Below are 17,467 nucleotides of genomic sequence, written 5' to 3'. Positions count from 1 at the left end.
TACAATGTTAGTTAAACAAATATGAATGTTCTTTATATGCATCATAAACAGTAAACACAATCTTCCTTTATGTTTGTAGTGTAACACTAATCAATAATCAATAAAGACGGCTCACATAACGTGCCGTTTATTTACTGAGGTAAGTAGGCCCTTTTGCACAGACAATAAAATCTGTGCAGTGAAGGGGTGGTGCAATTTTTAAAAAATAAATAAATAAAAAATAAATTTTTTAAAATATATCTGTTATTTCTAAGATTTTTTTCCCCTGTATAGCATGTTAATCTCCACACCAACCTCGTGCTTGCTCTTTTGGCTTTATGCTCACCCTGAAGCTATTAGTCACTTTTTAATACAAACACAATACAATGTTTTCTTTCTACTGAGAGTCCTAGCCACAGGTTATTGTGGGGGGAGGGGGGGGTGACTCTTTAGGTGTTCTATGGCTTCAATTATATGAGTTATTATATGAATTATATGGAGGGGAAAAAAAAAAAGACTTTGACCATACATAACAGGTGCAACAGCAATTGGGTTAAATTAAGTGTCAAATTAATTCAAGCTAGCTCCTAAAATGCTTTTATTGAGATAAATCTAGAATTATTAGTTTAAACTAATCTGGCAACTGACTTGACATCACCCTCCAAAAACGGCTTTTAGAAGTAGCCAATTTTTCTGTAGCAAGCTATATTTATCATTAAAATTAAATTACAAGTTGCTATCTAACACCAGTCACCCCTTTTCTACATTACAAACATTAAAGAGTTAATTCTAACATATTATCATTCAGAAGACATGCCAAAGTAAACTACTGCAGATTTCACTCATTCCCTCATCAAATACAACTGAGCATGAGACTTTGTTACTTTTATATGTCAACAATGACTAACAAATAAGTTATTGCCCTTATCAGGGCTGGATATCTAATTGGTTATCTTGGGAGACAGCTAACTAATTATATTTCCCAATTGGGATTATAACAGGGTGTCTGGAGATATCTTCAAGTCAGATTTAATAAGATTTAAATGAGACTTCAAATGGAACTGAAGACCAAATTTGCAGTAAGAATGCGCAAAACATGCGAGAATGCACAGTCATTTTGAATAAGTCCTATATAAACATTATATTGTAAACATTGAGGAGCAGATACTTTCAGGTTAATGTTGAAAGCTCATCATTTTGAAGATAGGCATAAGATCACAGAATAAACCAAGTGTGCAAACTGACTAAATCTGACCAAAAAAAAAAAATATAGCTAACAAAATTAGGCAGAAAAATGATATCAATAGCAGTGAATACAGAGAGGAACAAAAACAAGTTATCTAGCTAGCCAGCCATAAATCTCGTGTACCCTATCCTTTCTTATGGATGCTTGCTAGTGATAGATAGCCAGCTGCTGAGCTCTGTTACTTCACTGTAATGTTAAAACATAGCTAGCTAGAGAAATAAAATCAGCTTGTTAGCTCTAGCTTTGAGAGGATTTCAAGCCATATTCACAAAATACGTAGCTAGTTACACAAATATAACTTGAGTGAAATATGTAGATTGATAACTTCAGATTAAAAACACCATGACAAGAATTTCCTGTCAAACATGGGATAGGTTTTGATAACATTAGTTAGATAACAAGCTTGCTAATGCCATTTTTCAGTGTATATGCTAACAAGATTGAACAGCAAAAAATATGATTTAAAAAAATAAATAAATAAATCCAGATTTTTCCTCCTCTAGATGGACACAAATTATTCATAAGAGTAGCTAGCTAACCAGTGTGTGACAGACTAAACGCATGTCAGCTGTGCAAAAATGTTGGCGATGACAATATATTTAAAATTTCTCTCAGCAATGCCAGGTTTCCAAAGTAGAAATGTAATAAATTATGGCCATATACTGCTACCTAAGTTGATTGAGTGAATTTCTCCTCTGACAATGTCCTCTGACATAAAAGCTTGACAAATGATTGTTTCCTATGCGTCTTCTCTGGTCACAGCAAAGCAAGGGAGAATTTCTTTTCTCAGACATAGCTAAATATAAAAACAAACTTGGCCACAAATCTCTTAAACAGTAAAACAATGTAGCTCGTCATCTTCACTAGGCAGTTTTCAGATTTACAATCAGTGATTGGGTGGCTGAGATACAACCGTCTTAGTCATAGGAATTACACTTCCAAAGTTGGAATGGGCCAATAGCAAAGACATGTCTGAACTACAGAATGTAAGACCACACAATTCCAAAATTAAGACAATTCAAAACTTATTAATGCTTTAAATTTATAAAATGTAATTTCAGACAAATTACTACCTTTTAAGGAGCCATGGGCACAAGTAATGCTGTAGAATTCTTTTTTTTTATTTTATCTATCATTAAAGACCATCTTGGAGCTGTGGTTCAGTTGTGTATGATGTGATATACATGTTATTTTTGGATATAAAATGGATATAACAAACAACGATATTTATAAAAAAAAAACAAAAACAAAAACAACCACCACACCACTTTGTTTACAAGACTATTTTTTCCTTCCATTGCCTAAGAGTCAGTGTCCCTCTTAGTGAGATGATATTTATTGCCTTGGTCATTACTTTGAGTGTGCGCACAGGCACGCACAGATACGCACACACACAGTATTTGCTAATTATGGCTGCCTCACTCACTCCTGGAATTACACTATTGTGTTTGCATGTTTTGCTCATTACTGAATGCAGCTGTAATTCAATAATATCCTTAAAATTGTTCAACCCGCTACACATCAAATGCACACCAGGCATTAAATGGGCAGACAGAGGGGCTACCCGTACTACAAGTCACTTCACTTGACCTCTGCTTAAAACCAACAGAAATTTAATCTGATAACATTTACAAGATGGATACTCTTTCTAACAAATATATATATGGATGGATTTCGAGGAAGCTTATTTTGTAGCTTCTTATACAAAATGTAAAACTCCACCTTAAAAGTCAGCAGGCTAACAGCAAACAGCATTCTTCCCCATCCATTTTCGCATACAGTTTGAATATACTAAAGCCTCAGAGCAATTAGTTTCTTGAATTTAGATAAGCAGAGTGCTTTACTTGTTCGTTTACTCTTTCAACTCTCCAGTTCAGTTCCTGCCAGGTTTCTGCTGCTCCTTCTCCTTTCACTGACCTAGAATTTCCTATATTTCATTGCCAAACTGGAAATGTCAATGTTTGTTTGTTTTTAAAGAATGGATTCATAAACAAATTAGTTGGTCACAGATCCATGGCAGTGAACAGTGCTAATAAGCTATTTTGTCTCGTTTAAAGGCTCACACAAGAAGGCAGTTAGCCGGTTCTCCACAGTGGGTCATCAAAATGATAAAATGCATAAATATCTATATTTGAACATAACAGTTTTTAAATCATTAATGGAAAGAAAATGCTACAGCTAAACTTTGTGTATAAAGGGTGCTCAGCGGTGTTATAAACTGTACCCAGCTGTTAAAATGTGACCTGCTCAAACTAACCTGGCTGTTATTACATGTGGTTCCCTGCTGCAAAGCAATGCTATGCTGTTTTCAGGCTGGAACTGTGATGGTGTTGGATCTGTTTCCTTAAACATTTCTTCACTGATATTCAACCAGCATTTTTTTTCCTGATATGTGGTATTGGATTGGTGCCATCTCTAGTGATAAGACAACTGTTCATAACATAAGACATTTATCAAATTCCTTTTATCACAATAAACAGGTGTACTGAACTTTCTTGTACAGAAGTTTTGCAAAATGCACTACTGTTATGGACTTTTACGAGAGCTAATAATAATGTTCAAGTGTTTAAAACCATTATCTTGGATTTTGCAGAGCAAGCAAATTCATCTAAAGGTAACCAATTATAGAATCCAAAATGCAAATTCAGATTGTCCAAAATGAAACTCTTATATGATTGATAAATCATTACATCATGCTGCATGAATCAAAGCTCTCTGGCCATTCCAGATTTGTGTGTTACCCTCTCTTGAGTAATCCTACACTTCCCAATGAAACCTCCAACTCAATTGTGAAGGGCAGATGTCTGCAAATGGCCCATGATATGGCCCAAAGTCTATTTGCATTGATTTTTCACTCTGAAATGTAAGTCGAATAGACAGAAGGTGGGGGTATGAGGGAATCAAAGGATGATGAGGAAAGTGAGAAACAGACATACAAGGGACAATAGGGTTTGCAGTGGACCAGTAAATCAGTATGGACAAACCAAGTGGTTCCTAATGCCAGTGTGGGGGCCCTCATACAGTGCACAGTTAACATTTTCCTTTCTCCATCAAGCTCTGCCCCATTTCAAATGAAATGCCCAAAATACTACCTACTGCTCCCAATTCCTATTTGATTTATTATAATCTCCATGCGGTTTGAGCAGGATGAGCTTTCCATTTAAATAATTCCAAGATTTACTTATTTGAGTCTCTGGAATTTTTTCTGGCAAATGTTATATTTGTTGTGCTCAATTAGGCTTACATTATTATTATTATTATTATTATTATTATTATTAATAATAATAATAATAATAAACAAGAGGGAGGAATCCTTTGTGAAACACTGCACATTTTAGTTAGGAAATAATGGCCAAACTAGGTTAAACTTTAGTATGAAATCATCTATCTCTAAAATCTGTTGCAGTCAGAACTGTTTCATTAGAGAGTAAATACAAGCACCAATGACCAACGTGCATGTCAGCTAATGTATTGTTTTAATGCTTTCAATTTTACTGGTGTTGATGCAGTACTGCAACACCATATTACAAATCAGCATGATAGTAAAATGTTATGAAGTTACATTTTCTGAAACAAATTTTTAATTATTATTGTTACAGGAACCAAATAATCTGCTCATGAAGACAATTACATGAATTAACCACATGAAAGAGAAACATCAAATTCACATATGAAAAGTGAGAGTAATAGAAGAATAACAGCATTTTTGTCTTTGTCTTCAACACAAAAATGGGAGATGGATTGAGAATTTTAAGTGGAACATTTGTCTTCAATCTGAATAATAATAAAAATGAACAAAATTCATAAATCCAAACATAAAATTACTAAACCCCATTGGTAGAAGAGCATCCATACCAAAATGTGGTATCCTAACAACTCTTACGCTCTGAAATGGTTAAACTTCAAACCAAACTCAGAAAGGGAATTAATTTATGATCAAAACCAACATGCTGTGAAAAAGTAGGTGTTTGTCCAATGTGTTTCTCAAATGATTTACATCATCACATAACTCATTTGAATTATTACTTCTATTATCATCGTTACAATAGGCTCGTCCTTACCTGAAGTTTCTCCTCAGGTACGTTGAGCCAGTGGTTGAACGCTTGGGACAGTTTAGATCTGATTTGTTTTCCTGTAGATTTTGAAATAGAGAAAAAGAACACACATTCATGACCATGATATACACATTTCTGTTTTACAACTCATTACAAAAGATCCCTGTTAGCTGGTCAATGTAGCTTTTATGCCAAATGGCTCTGATCTCTCCCTTTGCTCGGCTTTTCTTTTCAGTTGTTTTTTAGCACACTATTCAACCCTCCACTTCAAGCAGCAGGTGGATAGCTAAGGTGCACGCCCCCCCACTCCCATTCTCCTGACACGTACGTCTATATTCCCTGTGTGCATGCATTACAGACTTCTCACTTTTGTCTCCCTCTTACTATAATTTACAGGCCTCGGTTAAGGACAACCCGGTGAACCCAGTCTTCTCACTACATGGAGAGTTTCTGCGCATAGTCACAAAGGGGACTTAGGACCTCAAAAGTCTAACACAAACAAATCAGTACCAATACAGTTGGCAAGAACAGTTTACCTCTACCTTTTCAAGGCAGGGCTGATTTCTGCAGCAAAAACTGCTACAAAAGCCAGGTTAATACTAAACATTAAATAATGCATACAGGTTTGAGAAAGACATCAGGAGACATCTGCTATCTCTTCTGCCCTTTATGCACCCAGCCAAGGGTTGAGAATGATAGATTTCCCACTTAGTGGTTATACTGAAAATATTTAAAATGTACCATCAACAAAGCAAGAACATTTAGGTTGCATCATGTCAAAAGTACCAAGGTCAATGTTTCAAACAGTTATCTGACTTTAACAGTAATAAAAAAAAAGAAAAAAAAAAAAAGAACAATGCGAATTGATGTATTCTGTACACTTTTCAAAACATTGAGGAACACAAAAGCCAGAGGCAGCATGACACAGCTAATAATAGAGATTAGGAAGAGACTGTGCTATGGGAACAATACTAGCTGGTCGAGGCAGTGTGATGCGCTGGACAATGTACTGCTGGGAAACCTTGGACATTCATGTGGCTGGTACTTTGAAACATACCACCTAACTAAACTTTGTAGCAGACCAAGTACACCCCATTAATGGCAAATGTATTCCATAATGGCTGTTGCCTCTTTCAGAAGGTTAATTTGCCCCACGACGTGGAAATAAATAAATAAATAAATAAATAGAAAGATTAATTGTTCAAGGTGTTTACTTGGCCTCCAAATTTACCAGAAAATATAAAATATAAAACAAACAACTGATAGCTTAAGAGTTTCCTGCAAAATGAATATTCTAATTTACAAGAACTTTTGGAAGGTATAATTTGATTTTACCACTGTACTATCCTTCAACTATAAACTATTCCTAACCCCCCTTCCACACCCCTCACTGTAAACTATGGAACCACAGCATTTCCATATGCAACAGCTATACAGGGATGCCAATAGTCAAGAACTTGTGGGGGGGAATAAATGAGCTACATTTATCCATGTTCTCATACACACACCCACACCCATCCCCACCCATACACACACACACACCCATCCCCACCCATACACACACACACCCATCCCCACCCATACACACACACACCCACACACATCCCCACCCATACACACACCCACACCCATCCCCACCCATACACACACCCACACCCATCCCCACCCATACACACACCCACACACACCCACACCGATCCCCACCCACACACACACCCACACCCATCCCCACCCATACACACACACACACCCATCCCCACCCATACACACACACACACACCCCCACCCATACACCCACACACACCCATCCCCACCCATACACACACACCCATCCCCACACCCCCACACCCATACACCCACACACCCACCCCCACCCACCCACACACACCCACCCACCGTCACCCACCCACACACCCCAACACCCATACACACACACACCCCCACATACACACACACCCCCACCCCCATCCATACACACACCCACCCAGCCCCACACCCACCCCCACCCACCCACCCCCACACACACACACCCACCCCCACCAACACACACCCACACCCAGCCCCACCCATAACACACCCACACACACCCACACCGATCCCCACCCACACACACACCCACACCATCCCCACCCATACTCACACACACACCCATCCCCACCCATACACACACACACACACCCCCACCCATACACCCACACACACCCATCCCCACCCTACACACACACCCACCCCCACCCACCCACACACACCCACCCACCGTCACCCACCCACACACACCCCAACACCCATACACACACACACCCCCACATACACACACACCCCACCCCCATCCATACACACACCCACCCATCCCCACCACCCACCCCCACCCCACCCACCCATCCCCACACCCACCCCCACATACACACACACCCCCACCCCCACATACACCCACACCCATCCCCACCCACACACACACACCCATCCCCACCCACTCCCACCCCCACCCATACACACACACACCCCACATACACACACACCCCCACCCCCATCCATACACACACCCACCCATCCCCACACCCACCCCCACCCACCCACCCCACACACACACACACCCACCCCCACCCATACACACACCCACACCCATCCCCACCCATACACACACCCACACACACCCACACCGATCCCCACCCACACACACACCCACACCCATCCCCACCCATACACACACACACACCCATCCCCACCCATACACACACACACACACACCCCCACCCATACACCCACACACACCCATCCCCACCCATACACACACACCCACCCCCACCCACCCACACACACCCACCCACCGTCACCCACCCACACACACCCCAACACCCATACACACACACACCCCCACATACACACACACCCCCACCCCCATCCATACACACACCCACCCATCCCCACACCCACCCCCACCCACCCACCCATCCCCACACCCACCCCCACATACACACACACCCCCACCCCCACATACACCCACACCCATCCCCACCCACACACACACACCCATCCCCACCCACACCCACCCCCACCCATACACACACACACACCCATCCCCACCCATACACACACACACCCACACACATCCCCACCCATACACACACCCACACCCACCCCACCCATACACACACCCACACCCATCCCCCACCCATACACACACCCACACACACCCACACCATCCCCACCCACACACACACCCACACCCATCCCCACCCATACACACACACACACCCATCCCCACCCATACACACACACACACCCATCCCCACCCATACACACACACACACCCATCCCCACCCATACACACACACCCAGCCCCACACCCCCACACCCATACACCACACACCCACCCCCACCCACCGTCACCCACCCACACACACCCCAACACCCATACACACACACACACACACCCATCCCCACCCATACACACACACATCCCCACCCATACTCACACCCATCCCCACACCCATCCCCACCCACACACACACCCATCCCCACCCACACACACACACCCATCCCCACCCACACACACACACCCATCCCCACCCCACACACACACACCCATCCCCACCCACACACACACACCCATCCCCACCCACACACACACCCATCCCCACCCATACACACACACACACCCATCCCCACCCATACACACACACACCCATCCCCACCCATACACACACACACCCATCCCACCCATACACTCACCCATCCCCACCCATACACACACACCCATCCCCACACCCCCACACCCAGACACCCACCACACCCACCCCCACCCACCCACACACACCCACCCACCGTCACCCACCCACACACACCCCAACACCCATACACACACACACCATCCCCACCCATACACACACACCCATACACACACACATCCCCCACCCACACACACACCCATCCCCACCCACACACACACCCATCCCCACCCACACACACACCCATCCCCACCCATACACACACCCATCCCCACCCATACACACACACACACCCATCCCCACCCATACACACACACACACCCATCCCCACCCATACACACACACACACCCATCCCCACCCATACACACACACACACACACCCATCCCCACCCATACACACACACCCATCCCCACCCACACACACACACCCATACACACACACACACACACACCCATCCCCACCCATACACACACACACACACACACCCATCCCCACCCACACCCACACACCCATCCCCACCCACACACACACCCACACACCCATCCCCACCCACACACACACCCACACACCCATCCCCACCCACACACACACCCACACACCCATCCCCACCCACACACACACACACACCCATCCCCACCCACACACACACACCCATCCCCACCCATACACACACACACACACACCCATCCCCACCCATACACACACACACACACACACACCCATCCCCACCCATACACACACACACACACACACACACACCCATCCCCACCCATACACACACACACACACCCACACACCCATCCCCACCCATACACACACACACACACCCACCCATCCCCACCCATACACACACACACACACCCACCCATCCCCACCCATACACACACACACACACCCACCCATCCCCACCCATACACACACACACACACCCACCCATCCCCCACCCATACACACACACACACACACACCCATCCCCACCCATACACACACACACACACACACACACCCATCCCACCCATACACACACACACACACACACACCCATCCCCACCCATACACACACACACACACCCATCCCCACCCATACACACACACACACACACACCCACCCATCCCCACCCATACACACACACACACACACACACACCCATCCCCACCCATACACACACACACACACACACCCATCCCCACCCATACACACACACACACACCCATCCCCACCCATACACACACACACACACACACCCATCCCCACCCATACACACACACACACACCCATCCCCACCCACACACACACACACACCCATCCCCACCCACACACACACACACACACACATCCCCACCCATACACACACACACACATCCCCACCCATACACACACACACACACATCCCCACCCATACACACACACACACACACCCATCCCCACCCATACACACACACACACACACCCATCCCCACCCATACACACACACACACACACACCCATCCCCACCCATACACACACACACACACCCATCCATCCCCACCCATACACACACACACACACCCATCCCACCCCACACACACACACACACACACCCATCCCACCCATACACACACACACACACACCCATCCCCACCCATACACACACCACACACACCCATCCCCACCCATACACACACACACACACACACACACCCATCCCCACCCATACACACACACCCACATCCCCACCCATACACACACACACACACACACACACACACACACCCATCCCCACCCATACACACACACACACACACACACCCATCCCCACCCATACACACACACACACACACACCCATCCCCACCCATACACACACACACACACACACCCATCCCCACCCATACACACACACACACACACACACACACCCATCCCCACCCATACACACACACACACACACACACACACCCATCCCCACCCATACACACACACACACACACCCATCCCCACCCATACACACACACACATACACCCATCCCCACCCATACACACACACACACACACACCCATCCCCACCCATACACACACACACACACACACCCATCCCCACCCATACACACACACACACACCCATCCCCACCCATACACACACACACCCATCCCCACCCATACACACACACACACACCCATCCCCACCCATACACACACACACACCCATCCCCACCCATACACACCACACACACACCCATCCCCACCCATACACACACACACACACACCCATCCCCACCCATACACACACACACACACCCCATCCCCACCCATACACACACACACACACACCCATCCCCACCCATACACACACACACACACCCATCCATCCCCACCACATACACACACACACACATCCCACACACACACACACACCCACACCACATCCCCACCCATACACACACACACACACACACATCCCCACCCATACACACACACACACACACACACACACACCCATCCCCACCCATACACACACCCACATCCCCACCCCATACACCCATCCCCACCCATACACACCCACATCCCCACCCATACACACACACACACACATCCCCACCCATACACACACACACACACACCCATCCCCACCCCATACACACACACACACACCCATCCCCACACATACACACACACACATCCCCACCCATGCACACACACATACACCATACACACACACACAGACACCCATCCCCACCCATACACACACACACACCCATCACCATACACACACACACACACCCATCCCCACCCACACACACACATACATCCATCACTACACACACACACCCTCCACCCACACACACACACACACACACCCCATCCCCACCCATACACACACACACACCATCCACCATATACACACACACACACACACACACCCATCCCCACCCATACACACACACACACACACACACACCCATACACCATACACACCCCCACATCCCCACCCATACACACACACACACACATCCCCATACACACACACACACACACCCATCCCCACCCATACACACACACACATATCACCATACACACACACACATACCCATCCCCACCCATACACACACACACACACCCAAATACCATATACACACACACACACACCCACCCATCCCCACCCATACACACACACACACACCCACCCATCCCCACCCATACACACACACACACACCCACCCATCCCCCACCCATACACACACACACACACCCACCATCCCACCATGCACACACACTGCCATCCCCACCCATACACACACACACACACACACACCCATCCCACATACACACACACACACACACACCCATCCCCACCCATACACACACACACACACACCCATCCCCACCCATACACACACACACACACACACACACACACACACACCCATCACCCATGCACACACACACACACACACATATACATCACACATACACACACACACACACACACACACACACCCATCCCCACCCATACACACACACACACACACACACACCCATCCCCACCCCACACACACACACACACACACACACCCATCCCCCACCCATACACACACATACACCCATCCCCACCCATACACACACACACATACACCCATCCCCCACCCATACACACACACACACACACACCCATCCCCACCCATACACACACACACACACACACCCATCTACCCATACACACACACACACACACCCATCCATCCCCACCCATACACACACACACACCATCACCCACACACACACACACACACACCCGTCCCACCCATACACACACACACACACACCCATCACCCATACACACACACCCACATCCCCACCCATACACACACACACATCCCCACCCATGCACACACACACACCCACCCATCCCCACCCATACACACACACACACCCATCCCCACCCATACACACACACACATACACCATCCCCACCCATACACACACACACATACCATCCCCACCCATACACACACACACCCACCCATCCCACCCATACACACACACACCCACCCATCCCACCCATACACACACACACACCCACACCCATCCCACCCATACACACACACACACACACCCACCCATCCACCCATACACATACACACACACACACACCCATCCCCACCCATACACACACACACACACACACCCGTCCACCCATACACACACACACACACACACCCATCCCCACCCATACACACACACACACACACACCCATCCCACCACATACACACACACACACACACACCCATCCCCACCCATACACACACACACACACACACACACACACACATCCCCACCCATACACACACACACACACACACACACACCCATCCCCACCCATACACACACACACACACACACACCCATCCACCCATACACACACATACACACACACCCATCCCCACCCATACACACACACACATACACCCATCCCCACCCATACACACACACACACACACCATCCCCACCCATACACACACACACACACACACACCCATCACCATACACACACACACACACACACCCATACAACACACACACACACACACCCATCCCCACCCCATACACACACATATCCCCACCATACACACACCCATCCTACATATACACACACACCCATCCCCACCCATACACACACACACCCATCCCCACCCATACACACACACACATCCCCACCCATACACACACACACCCATCCCCACCCATACACACACACACCCATCCCCACCCATACACACACACCCCATCCCCACCCATACACACACACACACACACACCCATCACCCATACACACACACACACACACACACACACACCCATCCCACCCATACACACACACACACACACACACACCCATCCCCCACCCATACACACACACACACACACCCATCACCCATACACACACACACACACACACCCATCCCCACCCATACACACACACACATACACCCATCCCCACCCATACACACACACACACATACACACCCATCACCCATACACACACACACACACACACCATCACCCATACACACACACACACATACATCTACCATACACACACACACACCCATCCCCACCCATACACACACACACACACACCCATCCACCCATACACACACACCCATCCCCATATACACACACACCCATCTACCCATACACACACACGTCCATAATACACACACCAAATACCACCCACATACACACACACACCCATCCCCACCCATGCCACACACACCCCATCCCCACCCATACACACACACACCCATCCCCACCATACACACACCCATCCCCACACCATGCACACACACACACCCATCCCCACCCATACACACACACACACACACCATCACCCATACACACACACACACCCATCCCCACCCATACACACACACACACACCACCATCCCCACCCATACACACACACACACACACACACACACACCCATCCCCACCATACACACACACACCCATCCCCACCCATACACACACACACACACACACACCCATCTACCATACACACACACACACACCCATCCCCACCCAATGTCACACACACACACACCCAGTCCCCACCCATACACACACCACACACCACCCATCCCCACCCATACACACACACACACACACCCATCCCCACCCATACACACACACACACACACCCATCCCCACCCATACACACACACACACACCCATCCCCACCCATACACACACACACACCCACCCATCCCCACCCATACACACACCACACACACCCATCCCCACCCATACACACACACACACACACCCATCCCCACCCATACACACACACACACCCACCCATCCCCACCCATACACACACACACACACCCACCCATCCCCACCCATACACACACACACACACCCACCCATCCCCACCCATACACACACAACACCCACCCATCCCCACCCATCACACACACACACACCCACCCATCCCCACCCATACACACACACACACACCCACCCATCCCCACCCATACACACACACACACACCCCACCCATCCCCACCCATACACACACACACACCCACCCATCCCCACCCATACACACACACACACCCACCCATCCCCACCCATACACACACACACACCCACCCATCCCCACCCATACACACACACACACCCACCCATCCCCACCCATACACACACACACACCACCCATCCCCACCCATACACACACACACACACCCACCCATCCCCACCCATACACACACACACACCCACCCATCCCACCCATACACACACACACACACCCACCCATCCCCACCCATACACACACACACACACCCACCCATCCCCACCCATACACACACACACACACCCACCCATCCCCACCCATACACACACACACACACCCACCCATCCCCACCCATACACACACACACACACCCACCCATCCCCACCCATACACACACACACACACCCACCCATCCCCACCCATACACACACACACACACCCACCCATCCCCACCCATACACACACACACACACCCACCCATCCCCACCCATACACACACACACACACCCACCCATCCCCACCCATACACACACACACACAACCCACCCATCCCCACCCATACACACACACACACACCCACCCATCCCCACCCATACACACACACACACACCCCATCCCCACCCATACACACACACACACACACACCCATCCCCACCCATACACACACACACACACCCACCCATCCCCACCCATACACACACACACACACCCACCCATCCCCACCCATACACACACACACACACCCACCCATCCCCACCCATACACACACACCCCATCCCCACCCATACACACACACACACCCACCCATCCCCACCCATACACACACACACACACCCACCCATCCCCACCCATACACACACACACACACCCACCCATCCCCACCCATACACACACACACACACCCACCCATCCCCACCCATACACACACACACACACCCACCCATCCCCACCCATACACACACACACACACCCACCCATCCCACCCATACACACACACACACCACCCATCCCCACCCATACACACACACACACACCCATCCCCACCCATACACACACACACACACCCACCCATCCCCACCCATACACACACACACACACCACACCCATCCCCACCCATACACACACACACACACCCACACATCCCCACCCATACACACACACACACACACACCACCCATCCCCACCCATACACACACACACACACACACCCATCCCCACCCATACACACACACACACACACACCCATCCCCACCCATACACACACACACACCCATCCCCACCCATACACACACACACACCCATCCCCACCCATACACACACACACACCCATCCCCACCCATACACACACACACACACCACCCATCCCCACCCATACACACACACACACACCCACCCATCCCCACCCATACACACACACACACACCCACCCATCCCCACCCATACACACACACACACACCCACCCATCCCCACCCATACACACACACACACACACACACACCCATCCCCCCCACCCATACACACACACACACCCATCCCCACCCATACACACACACACACCCATCCCCACCCATACACACACACACACCCATCCCCACCCATACACACACACACACACCCATCCCCACCCATACACACACACACACCCATCCCCACCCATACACACACACACACCCCATCCCCACCCATCCCCACCCATACACACACACACACACACACCCACCCATCCCCACCCATACACACACACACACCCCCCATCCCCACCCATACACACACACACACACCCACCCATCCCCACCCATACACACACACACACCACCCATCCCCACCCATACACACACACACCACACACACCCATCCCCACCCATACACACACACACCCCCCCCCACCCATACACACACACACACCCATCCCCACCCATACACACACACACACCCATCCCCATCCCCACACATACACACACACACACCCATTCCCCCACCACACACACACACACACACCCATCCCCACCCATACACACACACACACACACACACCCATCCCCACCCATACACACACACACACACACACCCATCCCCACCCATACACACACACACACACACACCCATCCCCACCCATACACACACAACACACACACCCATCCCCACCCATACACACACACACACACACACCCATCCCCACCCATACACACACACACACACACACCCATCCCCACCCATACACACACACACACACACACACCCATCCCCACCCATACACACACACACACACACACACCCATCCCCACCCATACACACACACACACACACACCCATCCCCACCCATACACACACACACACACACCCATCCCCACCCATACACACACACACACACACACCCATCCCCACCCATACACACACACCC

The 17,467-nt window shown here is 48.9% G+C and overlaps 1 protein-coding gene across 7 annotated transcripts in view; it reads right to left on the bottom strand.

Annotated features, from left to right (window-relative positions):
- ggps1 (geranylgeranyl diphosphate synthase 1) overlaps window positions 1-17,467 on the bottom strand; it is a 38,648-nt gene that overhangs the window by 8,804 nt on the left and 12,377 nt on the right. For all 7 annotated transcript variants that reach the window (XM_035531847.2, XM_081724410.1, XM_035531849.2 and 4 more), the window contains one exon: window positions 5,287-5,357. In XM_035531847.2, the coding sequence (XP_035387740.1) occupies window positions 5,287-5,357 (71 nt within the window). Of the gene's footprint in view, window positions 1-5,286; window positions 5,358-17,467 lie in introns of those variants that run through there.

Source organism: Electrophorus electricus, chromosome 12 (assembly GCF_041902795.1).
Source record: "Electrophorus electricus isolate QZ-2024a chromosome 12, ASM4190279v1, whole genome shotgun sequence".
NCBI lineage: Eukaryota > Metazoa > Chordata > Actinopteri > Gymnotiformes > Gymnotidae > Electrophorus > Electrophorus electricus.
This window is presented reverse-complemented; position numbering and strand designations above follow the sequence as displayed.